The sequence below is a fragment of the Mobula birostris genome, chromosome 1 (genome assembly GCF_030028105.1).
Source record: "Mobula birostris isolate sMobBir1 chromosome 1, sMobBir1.hap1, whole genome shotgun sequence".
Taxonomy (NCBI): Eukaryota; Metazoa; Chordata; class Chondrichthyes; order Myliobatiformes; family Myliobatidae; genus Mobula; species Mobula birostris.
In genome coordinates, this window is record NC_092370.1 from 250,586,950 (window position 1) to 250,606,733 (window position 19,784).

The following is a 19,784-nucleotide window of genomic DNA, read 5'->3' on the forward strand; positions in this document are numbered from 1 at the left end:
AACTTACAAGTATTAGCAAAAATAGCAAAAAGAAAACTGCCAATATTTACAAAGAAGATATCTACCAGAAAACTCTATAAAATAGTGTGGTAAACCATATATATATAGGTTGTAACTGGGTTACCTGTCTGGACACGCCCCTCTGCTGACTGCTCCTGTGGCTCCTTCCACAGACCCCTGAATAAAGGCAATTGTGCCACTGCTCCTCCCTCAGTCCAGGGCAGATACTCAGCATGGACGTGGGTCCATTTTACCATTAATAAAAGCCTTTCAGTATTTACTCTACTTCCAATCTTTTGGAGTAATTGATAGTGCATCAAATAGCTCCATACTTTGTCCAGTGTGAAGTCCTGGCAGGTCGATTTCTCTCTCTCTCCCCTAGCAAGAACAATGAGCCTCTCTTTTTTAGGCACCAGGACATATCACTTTTAATTACCCACAAAGTTAACTTAAGACTACACATGGATCAGAATATGATGCATCCCACAACGTAGTTACAATCATATTACAAAATAGAAGTATCGACCTTGAATACAGTATACAAACAATATATACACATCTACACATCCCCATTACTGAAGGGGTGGAATATTCCACCGTGTATGGCGGGAAAGGCACCATCGTGGCAAACTGAACACGTCAGCTCAGTTTAAAACCCATGATGAGGGGGGAAGACATTGAAGTGCGCACACCCAGCACAACGGCAGCACAATGTCAAGGCAATATTTGTGTGTGTATGTGTGTGTGTGTGTGTGTGTGTGTGTGTGTGTGTGTGTGTGTGTGTGTGTGTGTGTGCGTGTGCGCGTGTGTGTGTGTGTGTGTGTGTGTACAGAGTGAGCTTACGGAGCACTCTCCGTCATGCCTGGCGGCCAGAGCTGTGGGTCTGCGAGTCTCTACAAGCCCACTGGGGAAGTCAAAGTCTCAGTATCTGTGTGTCTGTCCCCACTGGAGCCTGGAATCCAAAAGCCGACTCTTCTGGGGCTGGAGGACTGCTTATGTGCGTGGGTAGGTGGATAGGAGGGAGGAACAAGGTTTGTTTTCTCGTTGTTATTTTGTCACTGGTTGTTTTCTGTTTTATTGTTTCTCATGTTGTTCCACTAAGCATTATGGGAATGCTCTGTTGGTGCCAGAATGTGTTGTAACGCTTGCAGGCTGCCCTGTACGTCCTCAGGTGTGTCAGATGTTAATGCAAATAACGCATTTCACTGTATTTTTCAGTGTACTTGTGATAAATAAATTTGAATCTTGAATTATATTGGTTTGGGCTTATACATGCATTTATTACTGTAAAGAGAGCAAAAGTCTAATGTGATCCTAATGCTTTGAAGTTGTTTATGGTTAAGACAGTGAGTATCCTTTATACTCTTAAATTCATATTTGAACGAAGACTGTGGGGTATTTCTTTAACAGACCTTGAGTTACATTAGAAATAAGATGATGTGAAAGTAACTAATTTGTGAACTTCTGTAAAATAGCTATAAATATAGCAGGATGTTCATAAATTTGAGGCTACTGTTTTGCATTTGATATTTCAATAATATTTGAGTAATCTTGTGTGTGTGTATGTACCTTAATTAAGTAGTCTTGTTTGTTTAAATCATCCCATGATATGTGCACACCTTGCTTAAAGTAAACTCGAACTTGACCCGTATTCCCAGAGTCCTTTGTATTCTTTGAATTAATTTAATGCTTTGCAGTTGCAAGACATAACATCTATCCTGACTAGAAATATTCATATATTTGAAGGCTACACTAACTAGAACTCTTCATACATTTGAAAGCTACTCCAATTCGATCTCTTTGCAAACTTAAAGACAACCCTAACTCGATCTGCAGTCTCCAGGGTTAAAAAATAATCAATGTGCCAAATAGTTAAGATGTTTCAAAAATTAATGTTTTTATTTTAAAGCTGCCAAATGTTTTTAAATAAAGCAGAGAATAATTGAAGCATCTATCTGGTGGAGGAAATGTGCCACACAATCCCCAGGGGTATAGTTCCATGGAGATGCTATTACCAGTGAAAAATTAGAATGTGAGCAGATGTTTACTATTTCTGTCACTGTTTATTTAAGAATATTGTGTGATAATTGTAGAAGTTGTTTAAAGTTGGCTCTCTCCTTGAGATCTATGAGCAGAGAAGTCAAATTCTCATGCAACAGCTGTCTGCTTTGAAGTAAACATAATATGAGAACACAGAGCAATTGAAGATGGGACTGGTAAAATTGTCACACAGGGTAGAAATCTGGAAAAATTGCGCATCACCGGAACTTCTAGCTACATAGCAGCCTATAACAGATTTATTTTTTCTTTCAAATTCTAAGAATTAGAGGGCACACCACCAAAATAAGCAGAATGTGATAAGGTACAGACCTGCCATGTCTTAAATAGTGGGACTACTGAAGGAGGAGAAAGATTTAGTTAGACCCAACGTAGATTGGGGGGCTGCTTTGTTGACCACCTTCGTTCCATTTGCAACAAGCAGGACTTCCCAGTGCCAATCATTTTAATTGCAATCCCATTCCCATTTCAACATGACATCCTTTTCTGCCAGGATAAATGCCACTCTCAGGTTGGCAGGGCAACACCTCGTGTTCCATCTGGTTAGTCTCTAACCCGATGGCATGAACGTAGATTTCTCTACCTTCCAGTAATTATTCCCCTTCCTTTTACCTCCTGGTCCATTCCCAATCCTAGCTCTCCCTTTAGCCCTTCTTTTCTCTTCACCTGACTACCGCTCCCCCCTAGTGCCCCTCCTCTTTCCCTTTCTCCCACAGTGCACTCTCCTCTCTGATTAGATTCCTGCTTCTCTGGTCCTTTACCCTTTCCACTTATCACCTCCTAGTTTCTTACTTCATCCTCCTTCCCCCAACCAACTGGCCTCACTTACCATCTTCTCCCTCCCCTTGCCCAACCTTCTTATTCTGGCTTCTTCCCCCTTCCTTTTCAGTCTTGAAGAAGAGTCTTGACCTGAAAAGTCGACTGGTTTTTCATTTCCATAGATGCTGTCTGAGCTGCAGGGTTCTTCCAACATATTGCATGTGCTACAACAAAAGATTTCCTTCTAGAAGTTATAATGCATCGGAAATGAGTAGGCTAGAGAGGATGAGAAAATTCAGCAGAAAGCAAATCAGCATGTACAGATAGGGACCAGCAGTTGTTATGAGAGCCAAACAGACATTTAGAGCGGATTGTTGAGCCAGGAGTCAGGGGTCAGGGGTTAACAAGATGGACCTTTGGGAAGACAGGGGAATGAGTCATGTATCTGTCAGATTGGCAGGGAAAAATTGGAAGGAGGGTGATGGAATAGGCAAACTATGGAAAAGAAATAACTTCTAACACTGATTGAACATGTAGTCGGTGGGATTTCGAGGAATAAATTTATCGAGAGATTACAGACTGTTGCAAGAAACATAAGATTTTAACTTTCCACTTATTGACTAGGAATCCCATACTGTAAAAGGACTAGATGGGATAGAGTGTTCAGGAAAATTTCTTTCATCAGTACGTAAAAATTCCAACAAGAGAGCGTGTAATACTGGATCTGCTATTAGGCAATGGGACAGGGCAAGAGACAGACGTTTGTGTAGGGGTGCACTTTGTATCTGGTGATCACAATGACATTAGTTTCAAAAACAACAGGAATTCTGCAGATGCTGGAAATTCAAGCAACACACATCAAAGTTGCTGGTGAACGCAGCAGGCCAGGCAGCATCTGTAGGAAGAGGTCCTGATGAAGGGTCTCGGCCTGAAACGTCGACTGCACCTCTTCCTACAGATGCTGCCTGGCCTGCTGCGTTCACCAGCAACTTTGATGACATTAGCTTCAAATTAATTATGAAAAAAGATAGATGTAGTCCATGGGTTAAGATTCTAAATTGGGGAAAGGCCAATTTTGATGGTATCAGAAATGATTTGACCAGGGTGGACTGGGTCAGGCTGTTTTCTGGCAAAGGTGTACTTGGTAAGTGCAAGTCCTTCAGAGTCAGATTTTGAGAGTATAAAGCTTGTATGTGTCTGTCAGGATAAAAGGTAATGATAACAAGTGTAGTGAACCTTGGTTTAGAAGAGATATTGAGGCCCTGATTAAGAGAAAAAAGGAGGTGATTAGCAAGTATAGGCAGGTAGGAACAAATGAGGTGCTTATGGAATACAGGAAATGCAAAAGAACACTTCAGAAAGTAATCAGGAAGGCTAAAAGAAGGCACAAAATTGCCCTAGCAGGCGAGGTGAAGGAGAACCCTGAGCAATTCCACAGATCCTAAGGGATTTTATTGCCTTTTTCCAGTGGCTCAGGCACGGGTGTATGAGTGTAGGTGTGAGAGCCCTACGGAAGTTGGGAGAGAGAGGATAAAAGGAGCAGATTTGGGTAAGAATAAAAAAGATTTCTTGGGCTGCGCAGACTCAGAAAGTGTTGACGTTAGAGCCCTACAGAAGCTTGGAGTTGTAGGGCACTGGATAGTTGGGGGACGAAAAGGAGATTCTGTGGCTGCAAAAGAGATGGTGCGTTGCTCCTCAGCTGCAGGATGTTCTCAAGGGGGATGGGGAACAGCAAGAGGTCGTGGTGCACATTGACACAAAAAACACAGGCAGAAAAGGAAATGAGGTCCTACACAGTGCGTATATAGAGATTTAAGGGAAGGCCCTCCAAGGTTGTAATCTTCGGATTACTCCCTGTGTCATGGGCTGGCACAGGTAGGAATGGGTGATAGCACAGAAGAAAGAATGGCTGAGAAGATGGTCATTCTTACCCTCGGCCATTAGGCTCTATAATGAATCAACTTGTAGATGGGGAAGTGATGACTCCCTCCTGCTAGACAATTTCAAGTTACTTTACTTATTTTTTATTCTTTCTTACTTCTCTTCTCATATTTGTATATCTGTAATGCTACTGTGACACTGTAATTTCCTTTGGGATTGATAAAGTACTGATCTATCTATCTTTCTATCTAATGCTACTTGGGTGAGTTTAACCTAGACTTGCAGGGGTCTGGGAACCCGAGCCCCAGGTCAGTAAGGGAAGGATTGGACCAAGAAGGTAGATGTCAGGGAAAGTGTTGTAGGCAAAATCGAAGTAACAGGTATGATGGGTCGGATATTTGAAGTGCATGCATTTTAATGCTACAGGTATTATGGGTAAGGGTGATGAACTTAGAGAATGGATCAGCTGGTGGAACTACAATTTTGTAGCTATTAGTGAAACTTGCTTGAGAAAGAGACAGGAATGGGTGATTACCGTACCAAGTTTTTGAAGTTTTAGAAAAGATAGAGGAGGCGGTAAAAGACGGAGGGGAGTGACACTACTAATCAGGGACAATATCACAACTGCACTCAGGGGAGACATAATGGAGAGTCAGACATGGAGTCCATTTGGGTGGAACTCAGGAATAGGAAGGGTGCAATCACACTGGTGGGATTGTACTGCAGACCCCCAATAGCTAACGGGACATCGAGGAACAGAAATGTAATCAGATTAAGGAAAAGTGTAAAAATAGCAGGCATTTCAACTTCCCTAATATAAAGTGGGATCTTCTTAGTGCAAGGGGTTTAGATGGGGCAGGATTTGTTAAGCATATCCAGGAAGGTTTCTTAAATCAATATGTGGACAGTGCAGTGAGAGGAGGAGCTATACTGGACCTGGTGTTGGGTAGTGAACCTGGCCGGGTGACTGACCTTTCAGTGGGTGAACAGTTAGGTTACAGTATTAGGAGAATGTGAGTAAGGCAGTTAATGAGTACTTTGTTTCAATATTTACCAAGGAAATGGATATGGAGGACCAGGGGGTCAGTGTTGTGGGTATAAATAAGTTAGGGCAAGGAGGAGGAGGAAGTGTTGGGCCTCCTAATGAGTATTAAGGTGAATGTCCCCAGGGCCTGAAGGAATTTACCCCAGGTAACAGTCCTTTACCTGGAGAGGCTTTTAAGAGATGTATGGATAGGTACATGGGCGTAAGAAAGATGGAGGGATTTGGACATGGTATAGATAAGAGGCAAGTGTTTGGGTGTTTTTGATTTGCTTTTTAGCTGTCTGGCACAAACATTTTGGACTGAATAGCCTATATTGTTCTGTGACCAAAGATATGTTTAGAACAAAAGGATTGCAAGGGACAAAATTTGTCCTCTGAAAGATCAAAATAGTAATCCATGTGTGGAGACAAAACAGATGGGGGTGATCTTAATTGTATTCTTTGCATCTGTATTTACTTGGGAGACAGACACAGAGTCTATAGAGGTGAGGCAAAGCAGCATCAACTTCATGGACCCTGTACAGATGACGAAGGAGGAGGTGCTTGCTATCCTGAGGCAAATCAGGGTGGATAAATCCCCAGGGCCTGATAAAGTGTTCCCTCAGACCCTGTGGGAGGGAAGTGCAGAAGTTGCTGGGGCCCTAGCAGAGATATTTAAATCATCCTTAACGTCAGGAGAAGTACCAGAGGATTGGAGGATAGCCAATGATGTTCTGCTGTTTAAAAAAGGCTCAAAACAGAAACCAGGAAATTATAGGCCAGTGAGTCTGACATCAGTTATAAGAAAGTTATTGGAAGGTATTCTAAGGGACTGCATATCTAACTATTTGGAAAGACATGGACTGATTAAGGATAGCCAGTATGGCTTCATGTGTGCTAGTCATGTCTAACCAATCTTAGAGTTTTTTTCTTTCTTTCTTTTTCCAATTTTTTTTATTGATTTCTATATAGAAGAATACAGAGTTCAAGAAAATACATATTATAAAACAAAAGAAAAAATATCATAATACCAGATACATTATATTGAATCACATTAACACACTCCTCACTCTATATTCATATGGATTAGATTAATTCGTATATTAGAATATAAACAATTCTATTTAAAAAAAGGATCTACACCCACTACCAAAGTTGAAGCTGTTTGGGAAAGAAAAGAAAAAAAAACTTATCAAATAATAAGATATACTATTAACCAACTTCTGTACCTTAACAAGAAGTCAAAGATTATGAAAATAATTTTAAAACGGCCCCCACAAGTTTTGAAAATCTTGGTTAGATTCAGAAATTGATCAACGTATCTTTTCTAAATTTAGGCATGCCATAACATCCCGTAACCACTGAGCATGATTAGGCAGAACAGCATCCTTCCATTTAAACAAAAGCGCCCTCCTAGCCATTAGAGAGATAAAAGCCAGAATGTGCAAATCAGATGTCTTCAAGATGATACCTTTCCTTCCAACAATACCAAATAGGGCAGTCAAAGGATTAGGCTTAAAATTTACTTTAAAGAGTACAGAAAAAGTTTGGAATACTTCCTTCCAATATTTTCCAAGACTTGGGCACGTCCAAAACATATGAATAAGTGAAGCTTCTCCATTGTTACACCTATCAAAGTAGGGAGGTATATCCCTATAAAAATGAGATAACTTATCCTTGGTCATATAAGCCCTATGAACCACTTTAAATTGTAGGAGGGAATATCGAGCACATAACGATGAAGTATTAACCAGTTTAAAAATCTCATTCCAAGTTTCTTCAGAGATTGAGGTCTGTGAATCTTCTTCCCAAAGATTTTTAATTTTATCTAAAGAATCATTTTTCATTCCCAACAGCATATCATAAATTTTGGATATTGAACCTTTATAGAATGATTTCATATTAAGAATTTCATCTAATACATTCTTATCAGGACTATTAGGAAATGTATATAATTGAGATCGCAGAAAATCTCTAATTTGTAAGTACCCAAAAAAATGGGTTTTTGGTAAACTAAATTTAGTTAACAATTGTTCAAACGAAGAAAGACTTCCTCCAACAAACAGATCCCAGAAACATGTAATGCCCAATCTTTCCCATTGTTTAAAAACTACATCAGTCATGGAAGGCTCAAAAAAAAAATTTTTTTTAAATGGGACTAGAAAGGGAGAATCTCAATAAAACAAGGTGTTTTCTAAATTGTATCCAAATCCTCAAAGTATGTTTGACCACCACATTTTCAGTTATCTTACTTAAGGATAAAGGAAGTGAAGATCCCAAAAGAGAGATAATAGAAAATTTATTGAACCGAGTTAGCTTCTAAAGAAACCCACCCGGGGCAGTCCTCATGATTAATGTAGTATAACCAAAACATGAGATTCTGTATATGCCCAGTAATAAAACCTAAAATTGGGTAAAGCTAAACCTCCATTCTTTTTAACTTTCTGGAGATGTACTTTATTCAGTCGAGGGCATTTATTTTTCCATATGTAGGAGGATAAAATAGAGTCCAGAGAGTCAAAAAAGGATTTAGGAATAAAAATGGGTAATGCCTGAAAGAGGTATATAAATTTAGGTATATAAATTTAGGTTAAAAAAAATAAGAACCCAACTGAACATTCTTCATATAGACCACTTTCCTTACTTAATGTTGATGCTAAAATGTTATCTACAGTTCTGGCCTGTAGGATGGAAAATATCTTACCATCTATCATTTCTGACGATCAGACTGGTTTTATAAAAAATCAATATTCTCATTTTAATATTCATCGATTATTAAATGTTATTTATTCTCCTTCTAAGGAGATATCAGAGTGTGTGATATCCTTAGACTCTGAGAAGGCTTTTGATCGGGTTGAATGGCATTATTTGTTTAAAATTTTAGAAAAATTTAATTTTGGATCCAACTTTATTCAATGGATTGAATTACTGTATTTATCCCCTTTTGCTCGGGATCTTACTAATTCTCAGAATTCTAAAGCATTTAAACTTCAACGTGGAACCAGACAAGGTTGCCCTTTGAGTCCTTTGCTCTTTGACCCGACTTTAGAACCTTTAGCTATTGCTTTTCAAGAATCTAACGATATCACTGGCATTTTACGGAAGGGTACTATCCACAAAGTTTCACTTTACGCAGATGATTTATTGCTTTACATTTCTAATGTAAAACTTCATTACCTTCTGTGCTTTCTTTACTATCTTGTTTTAGACAGTCTTCTGGATATAAACTGAACCTACACAAGAGTGAACTTTTTCCTTTGAATATTTTGCCATTAACTGATATTAACCTTCCTTTTAAACTTGTAAGAAACCAATTCACTTATTTGGGTGTAACAATTACTAAGAATTATAAATACTTATTTAAAGAAAATTTTCTTACTTTATTAAATTATATAAAAAGAACATTATCAAATTGGTCGTCCCTTTCGTTATCATTGATTGACCGAATTAATTCTATTAAAATGAATGTTTGACCTAAATTTAGATAGCTCTTTCAGAGTTTTTCGAAGAAGTTACCAGGAAAGTGAACTTTGGCAAGGGATTTGACAAGGCCCCACGTGGGAAATTGGTGAAGAAGGTTCAGTCGCTCAGCATTCAAGATGATTTAGTAAATTGGATTAGACATTAGATTTGTGGGAGAAGCCAGAGAGTGGCAGTAGATGGTTGCCTCTCTAACTGGAGGCCTGTGACTAGTGGAGTGCCACAGGGATCGATGGTGGGTCTGTTGTTGTATGTCATCTACATCAATGATCTGGATGATAATGTGGTTAACTGGATCAGCAAATTTGTAGATGACACCAAGATGGGGGTCAGTGAGTGGACAGTGAGGAAGGCTATCATAGCTTGCAGAGGGATCAAATTCATCTGGAAAAAATGGGTTGAAAATGGCAGATGGAATTTAAAGCAGACAGCATGAGGATTTGCACTTCAGTAGGACCAACCAAGGTAGGTCATATACCATCTGGTCCAGGTGACTTATTCTTCTCTAGACCTTTCAGTTTCCCAAGAATCTTCTCTGTGGTAGTGGTAACTTCACACACTTCATGCCCCCTGATACCTGGAACATTCGTCATGAACATGAACAATGAACATTGATCACACTGCTCATGTCTTACACAGTGAAGACTGACGCAAAGTATTTATTCAGTTGTCCCCCATTACAACCTCTCCAGCATCTTTTTCCAACAGTTCAATATTGACTCTCATCTCTCTTTTACACTAAAAAAACATTTGATCTCTATTATTATTGGCTAGTATACTTTTGTATTCCATCTTTACCTTAATAACTTTTTTAGTTGCCTTATGTTGGTATTGAAAAGCTTCCCTATCCTCTAACTTCCCACTAATTTTTGCTCTATTATATGCCCTCTCTTTGACTTTTATGTTGGCATTGACTTCTCTTGTTAGCCATGGCTGTGTCATCTTTCCTTTTGAATACTTCTTCCTCTTTGGGATGTATATATTCTGTGCCTAACAAGTTGCTTCCAGAAATTCCAGCCATTGCTGCTCTGCTGTCATCCCTGCCAGTGTTCTTTTCCAATCAGTTAGAAACAAAGAAACAGAGAAAACCTACAGAACAATACAGGCCCTTTGGTCCACAAAGCTGTGTCGGACATGTCCTTACCTAAGAAATTACCTGGGGTTATGCATAGCCCTGTATTTTTCTGAGCCCTATATACCTATTCAGGAGTCTCTTAAAAGACCCTATCGTATCTGCCTCCACCACCATCACCGGCAGCCCATTCCACGCACTCACCACTCTCTGTGTAAAAAACTTACCCCTGAATCTCCTCTGTGCTTACTTCCAAGCACCTTAAAACCATGCCCTCTTGTGCTAGCCATTTCAGCCTTGGGAAAAAGCCTCTGACTATCCACATGATCAATGCCTCTCACCATCCTGCACACCCCTATCAGCTCACCTCTCATCTTCCGTCGCTCCAAGGAGAAAAGGCCGAGTTCACTCAACCTATTCTCATAAGGCATGCCCCTCAATCCAGGCAGTATCCTTGTACATCTCTGCACTCTTTCTATGGTTTCCACATCCTTCCTGTAGTGAGGTGACCAGAGCTAAGCACAGTACTCCAAGTGGGGTCTGACCAGGGTACTATATAGCTGCAACATTGCCTCTTGGCTCCTAAACTCAATCCCATAATTGATAAAGGCCAATACACCATATGCTTTCTTAATCACAGAGTCAACCTGCACAGCAGCTTTGAGTGTCCTATGGACTTGGACCCCAAGATCCCTCTGATTTCAAGTTCTGGCGAACTCCTCTCTCATGCCTCTGCAATTCCACTTTACTCCACTGTAATACTGATACATCTGACTTTAACTTCCGCTTCTTAAATTTCAGGGTGAACTTGATCATATTATGATGACTTGTCCCTGAAGGTTTTTACCTTAACGCTGCTCCCTCTGTCTTTTTGCCTGTCCTTTTGATACAATCTGTATCCTTGGACATTAAGCTCCCTGCTACAATCTTCTTTCAGCCATAATACAGTGATGCCTACAACATCATACCCGCCAATCTGCAACTGTGCTAGAAGTTCATCTACTTCATTCTGTGTACTGCACACGTTCAAATACAACACCTTTGGTTGATTTTGTCTGTCTTTACATTATAACTCATCCTGTTGACTGCAATTTTGCCCCATCAACAGCCTCTCCTCACTACACTTCGCTTCTCTTTGTAAACCAAACCAGCTACTGCATCTTCAGCACTATCATTTGCCTTTCCTACGATACTTCTTGTATTTAAGTATATGCGGCTCTGGACACTAGTCACACCATGATCAAACTTTTGATTCCTAACTTTGTCTGAGATCTTACCAAGGGAAACAAGGTGTAAGGGGAGTGGGAGGGGCAATGTCTTTACTCAGAAGGTGGTCAGACTGTGGAGTGATCTTGGAGTAGGTTTAAAGGTTTGCACAACATCGTGGCGTGAAGAGCCTGTACTCTGCTGTAATAAGAACATAAGACCATAAGACATAGGGAATCTGGCCAATCATGTCCGTTCTGCCATCGTAGCTGGTTTATTTTTCCTCTCAACCCCATTCTCTTGCCTTCTCCTCATAGTCTTTGACATGGCGACTAATCAAGAACCTATTAACCTCTGCTCTGAATACACCCAATGATCCGGCCTCCACAGCCGCCTGTGGCAATGAATTCCACAGGTTCACCATCCTCTGGCTGAAGAAATTCCTCCTCACATCCATTCTAAAGGGATGTCCCTGTTTTCTGAAGATGTCCTCTGGTGTTAGACATCGCCACTACAGGAAATATCTATGGGCACCGCTGTGGCATGACGCTATTACAGCTCACGATGTCAGTGCTCGGAGTTCAATTCTGACGTCATATGTAAGCAGTCAGCAGGGACTCCCTGTGGAATGTGTGGGTTTTCTCCAGGTCTTCTGATTTCTTCACACAGTCCAAAGATGTATTGGTTATAGGTTAATTGATCATTGTAAATTGTCATGTGTATAGAACCAAAGTACAGGCTCCTTGTATGTTAACCCTTTTGTTCCTGGGGTCATTCTCATGAACCTCCTGGACCCTCTCCAATGCCAGCACATCTCTGCTTAGTTGAGTTGAAATGTTTACATGATTTACTGTAAACAGCTTATCCTGGAACGGTGGATTGTCGGACGCTGGGAGAGGAAACAGCTCTATATTTAGCAACATCTCGAGGATACGTGGAGTGCATGATTTGTTTACTGGAAGCTGGGGCGGAATGTGATATCACCAATAAGACCAAAGAAACAGCACTCTACAAAGGTAACCAACACTCTTAATCTACTCTTCTTGTGTTAGTGTATTCTGTGTTGCCTCTATAAACTATTCCCAAACAGAGATTACAGTGGATTAGCCGGTAAGTGTTGAAAGCTTTTTTGTGGGTTATGTTAGGGGTGCATACTGTGCACTTGCAGACTGAGGATCGGAATCAAAATCAGAATCAGGTATATTATCACCGGCATGTGACGTGAAATTTGTTAACTTAGCAGCAGCAGTTGAATGCAATACATAATCTAGCAGAGAGAAAAAATAATTAATACAATAAAACCTAATAATAATAAATAAACAAGTGAATCAATTATGTACCAACACTGTAACTTCCAGCACTTAGGAGAAAAACTGCTTCTGAAACCCTTCATAATAAGCTGTCTTTTATACAAAGAAATACATAGCAGGAATTGCAAGACATTTGACCACAAGACCCTACAAAGAATTGTATGGACTGCTGGGAGGATTATCACTCTCTTTTCCACCCATCAGAGATGTTTATCAGGAGTGCTGTGTACACAGGGCCTTAGCATTGTCAATGATCCCACTCATCCATCCAACAATCTCTTTGACACCCTACCATCGGGCAGGAGGCACTCTAGCATTAGTGCAAGAACTTTTAGGATGAGAAACAACTTCTTCCCCCAGACCATGAGGCTACTGAACACTTTGCCACCACCCAAGTCTCATCATGTTGGAAGTGTCAGTAGCATTATACCATTTACTTTGTAACTTGTGGCATAAATGCACTTTATTATTTGTTAATTTAACTGTAGTAATATTACTTTATTACTTTTTGTGCACCTTGGTCTGGGGGAGTATTGTTTCTTTTCGTGGCATATGGCAGATTGAACTAGTGACTTATTTGCTTATTTTTTGAGATACAGCCGGGCCCTTCAAGCCACACCCCCAGCAATCCCCTGATTTAATCCTCGCCTAATCATGGGACAATTTACAATGACCAGTTAACCTTCCAACCGGTATGCCTTTGGACTGCAGGAGGGAACTGGAGCACCCAGAGGAAATCCATGCCATCACGGAGAGAACGCACAAATTCCTTACAGGCAGCAGAGGGAACTGAACTAGGCTACTGTGTTGCCCAACTTCTTAACAGTCAACCGTTCTCAGGTCTCCCTCAGGGTCACACGCTATCCTGCCTTGGAAGCAGGCGGCCATTCCTTCATTGGGCCCAAATAAGAGAATTAGCCCCCCAATGACACTGCAAAAGGATTGCAAGAAGGGAACTGAGCAACACTGTCCAGTTCCGGATGGGCAACACATTCAGGCCTGGACAGAGATGACCATAAACAATGAACAAAATTATCCTAATTTCTCACTTTAAATTATTGCATTAATTTCACAGGAGAACCAAATGACTTTTCAATTTGTGCTCCAACTACTAAAACACTATCAAGTTCAAGTTTATTGTCATCTGATGGTGCATAGAAAGAACCAAATGAAACAATGTTCCTCTGGACCATGGGACACTCACACAACACTCAGTACATTAAACAAGTGTGGCGTGTGGCCAAATGGTTAAGGCATTTGTCTGGTGATTTGAAGGTCACTGGTTCAAGCCTTGGCTGAGGCAGCGTATGTGTCCTTAAGCAAGGCACTTAACCACACATTGCTCTGCGACAACACTGGTGCCAAGCTGTGTGGGTCCTAATGCCCTTCCCTTGGACAACATCGGGGGCGTGGAGAGGGGAGACTTGCAGCATGGGCAACTGCTGGTCTTCCATTCAACCTTGCCCAGGCCTGCGCCCTGGAAACCTTCCAAGGCGCAAATCCATGGTCTCATAAGATTAACGGATTCTTATATACATAAAATTAAACAAAAGACAGAGGATTCCAGTTCATTGGGACACCTTTGATCCAATTAGTGGCTGCTAACACAATATAAAAACTTCGCTCGAAGCATGGTGTTGCATCTAACGGCCACACAAGTGCACCTGGCTGACACTAGTTAGTATCTATTCAGCAACAGTCTCCTGTCCAAAATAAGTGGCATACTGTCCCAAATAAATGGCAATTTTCTCGATTAGTTTTTGAGCTTTGAGAGTTGTTCCAAATAAGCAGCGGCACTGATTAACCGATGCCCCAATTAACCAGAATCCACTGCATTACCACAAATAAGTTAATAAAATATAATTCAAAGATGCATATATTGTGCAGCACAATATCCCCAATTTTGTCAGCACATATTAATTTAACTTTGTGATTTCCTTTTTAACAGCCTGTGAAAATAAAAATGTAGAGGTGGTGAAATTGCTGGTTAAGTTCAATGCTGATGTGAATCACCGCTGCAATCGCGGATGGACCGCTCTTCACGAGGCAGTTGTACGAAACGATCTGGACATTATTGAAGCTCTTATCACCGCCGGTGCCAAGATTGAGTCAACAAACGCCTATGGAGTCAGTCCATTGTTTGTTGCAGCTCAGAGTGGACAATTGGAAGCCTTGCGTTTTCTTGTCAAGCGCGGTAAGTGCAACTATTTCGCAGTGCGGTTATTGAGAAGGACGCTGGACTATGAGGTCTTCTACTGCAGGGATTTGGTAATCAAAGGACACCAAGCTGGAAGACAATTGGTAAAAGGCAAGATGAGGAGAGACACAAAGAGAACACTGGAGAACTCAGCAGGTCAGGCAACATCTGTGGAAAAATATAAACTGTCGACATTTCAGGCTGAGTCTCTTCATCAGGACTGGAAAGGAGGGGGAGGAAGCCAGAATAAAAAGGTGGGGGAGGTGAAGGAGTCCAAGCTAGAAGTTGACAGGTGAAGCCAGGTGGATAGGAGTGGGGGGGGGGTGGTGAACAGAACCTGGGAGGCGATAGGTGGAAAAGATAAAGGGATGAAGAGGAAGGAATCTGATCGGAGAGGAGAGTGGACCATGGAGAGAGGAGAGGAGGATGAGCACCAGGGGAAGTTGAATGATAGGTGAGGGGAAGAGAAGGAGTAAAAGGGGAACGGGGGTTGGGAATGGAGATGGGGAATATCCTCACTGAGCAGGTGAGGAGGAAAGGTAAGAGGCCGGAGTTGGGAACTGAAAACAGGAAAGGGGGAGGAGAATAAAATTACCTGAAGTTGGGGACATTGATGTTCATACCATTAGGGTGGAGGCTAAAATGAGGATTGAGTTTGCTGAGCAGTGAGTTTTTATGATCTACATTGCACTGTCTGTAAGAGGGGTGAGAGCAGGTTTAGAAGGGACAGATGAACGGATGAAGAGGAAGACAATTCACTGCTCTGGAAAATTACATAAACATACGAGACATGAAAACTAAGAGCAGGAGTTGGCCATCTGGCCTGTTGAGCCTGCTCTGCATTTCAATAAGATCATGATTGATCCAGCTAATGTCTCAGCTTTACCTACCTGCCTTTCCCCCATAATCCTTAATCGCCCTGCCATACAAAAATCTCTCTAACTGTGTCTTACGTATATCTAAAGAGAATGTTTCCCTGGGCAGAGAATTCCACAGATTCACTACTCTCCTCTTCGCCGTCCTAAATTAATTCCCCTGCCCCCCCAATTTTGGGGTCACATCTCCCAACTTCAGTCTCACACACCAGTAGAAACAACTTTCTAGCCTCTATCTTCAAATTCAAGTTCAAGTTTAATTGTCGGTCAATCATAGATGAATACAGGCAAACGAGACGGCGTTCCTCTGGGACCAAGGTGTAAAACTCAGTACCAACGGCTGCACACAGCACAAGGCACGTATAATTACTATAGCAGTAAACGTCGAGTCACACAAGTCCCTGAGTGTCATTGGTTTGTTGATGGTCCATGAGATGTTTGTCAGCAAGAACAAGCCCATGGCAGTCTGGTCACCATGCACTAGTGCAGCCATAGATGATCACAATCCAGCTTGTTTTTCACCGAGCGAACACTGGAGAATAGCACTGATGGTAGTGGCCAGTCCCGAACCCAGCATGGATGCCCGCCACACTGCACCGCCTCTGGCAACTCCTCCCCTGGGCGGCTGCGTCAGGCAATCCCACGGCTTGAGGGCCTGTTCTGCACAATTAAGACCATGCAGTTCCCCCACCACCGGTTTCTACAATGAACCAATGATTCAGACTTGCACTATTCTACATTACCAATGTCCAAAAAGGTCTTGCAAACACAAGATCTATCCTATCTATCAGTTTCATAATTTTATATGTTTCTATAAGTTCTCCTCTCATTCTTCTGAATTCCAGACAGCATTATCCCATCTGACTCAACCTCTCTTCATAGGCTACCCCCCCATCCCTGGAATCAACCTGGTGAATCTCCGGTGCACAAGAGAGTTGAGCTAATTCAAAATGGCTTAGGCATTATCATGTTTAATAATCCTTTATACATGTTGGCCAATGTTAGATGCTGTATAATCCAATATTACCTTTATTGAATCTGGAGTCAGAGGAAGTTATAGAAGATGGTGGTCAAGGGAAACCTCAATCTTGCTCTTTTTTGAAAACAAGATAAGAGTGACTGCTTGTTACATCTCCCTTCTTCTAGCTTTCCTATCAAATCTGTCCCCACCTACACTAGAGGCAATTTACCTTTGCCAATTTGCCAATTTACCAGCTTGGTTTTAGCATGTGGGAGGAAAATGGAGCACTCGAGGAATCACACACAGTCGGTCACAGGGATGTTGACTTACATCAACTCATATAGGTTAGGTAATTAACTACACAACTTTTAATTACTCAAAACTTGCACTTTATTGTCTCTTGCACAAATATTAACATAACTATTTAACCCCAGGCCAGCAACTTAAAACATAAATTTTACTCTTCCCTCTGTACCAATACTCACTCAGATCACCTCTCCAATTTATATCACTGAAATAGAGATCTTTCATTGGCCAAATGATCAATCCTTCTTCTCCCAGTCCCCAGCATGGGGGAGCCTTCTTTGTGACAGTTAAGCTGCAGAGCTCTTGCCATTTTGCATTTGTATCAGTTCAAATACTGCGTTTAGATCTCGTTGGCTCTGGCCTATCTGGCTAACGCGTGTCACCTTCCCATTAGCTAGCATTGTATAATTGCCCTTCTCGCAAGTAACAACTTGTGAGTAATAACTCTTTGTTCTGAATCAGAGCAGATCAGCCTGTTGTGAGGTTCCAGTTGCTCAGGTCAGACACAGACTCCCCTATTCATAAACCTGCATGTTCTATTGTATCAAAGAACACATCACAAATAACTTCTTATTTGGAACTGACCTCTAGTTCAGCAGATTATCAGGAGCATCATTGTATCCACTTTAAAACACTTTGATACAGCCATTCCTGAGCAAAACCACCTCACAAGACAGCTCACAAAATGGAGTTACAGAGTAGCTTCACAAAATGGCAGCCTCCATTCCTTCAACCACACGGCAAGAACAAAAACAATTGATTTGTCTACTTCCACTGTCCTTGACCCTGAGATAGATCTTAAATCCTTCCTGGCCAACAGGAAGAACAAGCAAACTTCATACTAGCAATGCCCATGATCTGGATCAAACCCTCTTTGAAGTTCTGTGGTAAATAATGTTGCATGTGCCCTTGAAAGCGTCATAATTCTGCCTGCAACAGCCATTCTTCCATTACCTGGTTACTGCTCTGCATTTTGTGGTTACTAAGTTACATCTCTAGTTGGAGCTCAGAGCTCGCTGGACATTCCAGTGACTCCTTTAACCCTTTTTGTTCTGGCTGCTGAAATGGTGAACTCCTGATTTGCCTGCCTGACATTCAATCCATGTTAGTGTGTGCCAGTTAATAAACCGAGCAGTATGGTTTGAAATTCCCTGAAAGCAGTGGACTTTCCCTTTTGGTACCAGCAAAGTCAGAACAAAGGGGTGGAGGTTTCTTCCTGCACTCCTCACCCAGTGAACTTCAGAAAGCTTTGCTAGGCTGGAAGGTTCCTTCCTCACTTTATTCCCTCGGATGCTGCCCCAGTAGCATCACGGACTGAAGGGCCTGTTCCTTTGGGTATACTGATAGGTTCTTCGTTAGTCAAGGTATCAAAGGTTACAGGGAGAAGGTAGGAGAATGGGGCTGAGAGGGAAAATAAATCAGCCATGATAGAATGGTGGAGCAGACTCGATGGCCCGAACAGTCTAATTCTACACCTATGCCTTACATCTTTATTTCAGACACTGTGAGCATGATGAGCCGTAAATTTCTACCATTGATTATTCAATGCAACTCTTTGCGATGATCGTTGTGTTAATAATATTACTGTTCCACTCTCCTCAGGTGCTGACGTCAACACCCAAGCCAATGATAATGCCTCAGCATTGTATGAAGCCAGCAAAAATGAGCATACCGACGTTGTGGAATTTCTCCTTTCGCAAAACGCTGATGCAAACAAGGGGAACAAGGATGGCTGGCTGCCCCTTCACATCGCAGCTGCCAGAGGCAACATGGAGTAAGTTGACGAGACACAACTGCCTGAACTGAAAATGTTGCAGAGGTCTGAATTACTGTGGACTTGGGCATGGGCTCTGGGACTTGAATTGACCCTTTGATACTTTCATTTAAAAGAAAAATAAGGCGACAAGTGATTTGCTAAACTTGGTTTGGATCAGGATCAGGTTTAATCTCACTGGCAGATGTGAAAATTGTTGTTTTGTGGCAGCAGTGTATTGCAATACATAATAATAAAACTATAACTTCCTATAAGAAATATATATATAAATTCTACTTAAATAAGTAGTGCAAAAAGAGAATAAAAATAGGTGAGGTGGTGTTCATGGGCTTATTGTCCATTTAGAAATCTGATGGCAGAGGGGAAGAAGCTGTTCCTGAATCACTGAGTGTGTGTCTTCAGGCTTCTGTACCCTCTCCTCAATGGTAACAATGAGAAGAGGGCTTGTCCTGGGTGATGGGGGTCCTTAATGATGGATGCTGCCTTTTTGAGTCATCACTTTTTAAAGGTGCCCTCGGTGCTGGGGAGAATAGAGATTCATCAACATATTTGTGAGCTCTAATTTAAGGTTTTGCTATCATTAAGTCAAATATTTATACCAACTCTTTAGAAACCTCAATACATAAAAGCATTTACATTATCCGCCAATGAACTGGGTCATCTATTCATTGTCAACTCATTCCTGCGTCTAGGTTATGCAATATTCTCCTGTTCACCATTATTAGAACTAATTGCTCAATCTTGGAGAAGTCCATGATAGAACATGCTCGGGATGACAGACAAAAGAATGACCACTTCATCAGTGTCAAATGAAAGCCCTATATTAAATATTTCAGGATGTCAATGAAAGTTAAATTCTTACTTGTTTACATGATTTAGAA

At 41.3% G+C, this 19,784-nt stretch overlaps 1 protein-coding gene across 4 annotated transcripts in view; it reads left to right on the forward strand.

Annotated features, from left to right (window-relative positions):
* asb2a.1 (ankyrin repeat and SOCS box containing 2a, tandem duplicate 1) overlaps positions 1–19,784 on the forward strand; it is a 76,620-nt gene that overhangs the window by 26,191 nt on the left and 30,645 nt on the right. For 3 of the 4 annotated variants that reach the window (XM_072274645.1, XM_072274639.1, XM_072274631.1), the window contains exons 5-7: positions 12,341–12,496; positions 14,739–14,984; positions 18,732–18,903. In XM_072274645.1, the coding sequence (XP_072130746.1) occupies positions 12,341–12,496; positions 14,739–14,984; positions 18,732–18,903 (574 nt within the window). The remainder of the gene's footprint in view (positions 1–12,340; positions 12,497–14,738; positions 14,985–18,731; positions 18,904–19,784) is intronic. The other variant, XM_072274653.1, reaches the window with a different exon arrangement.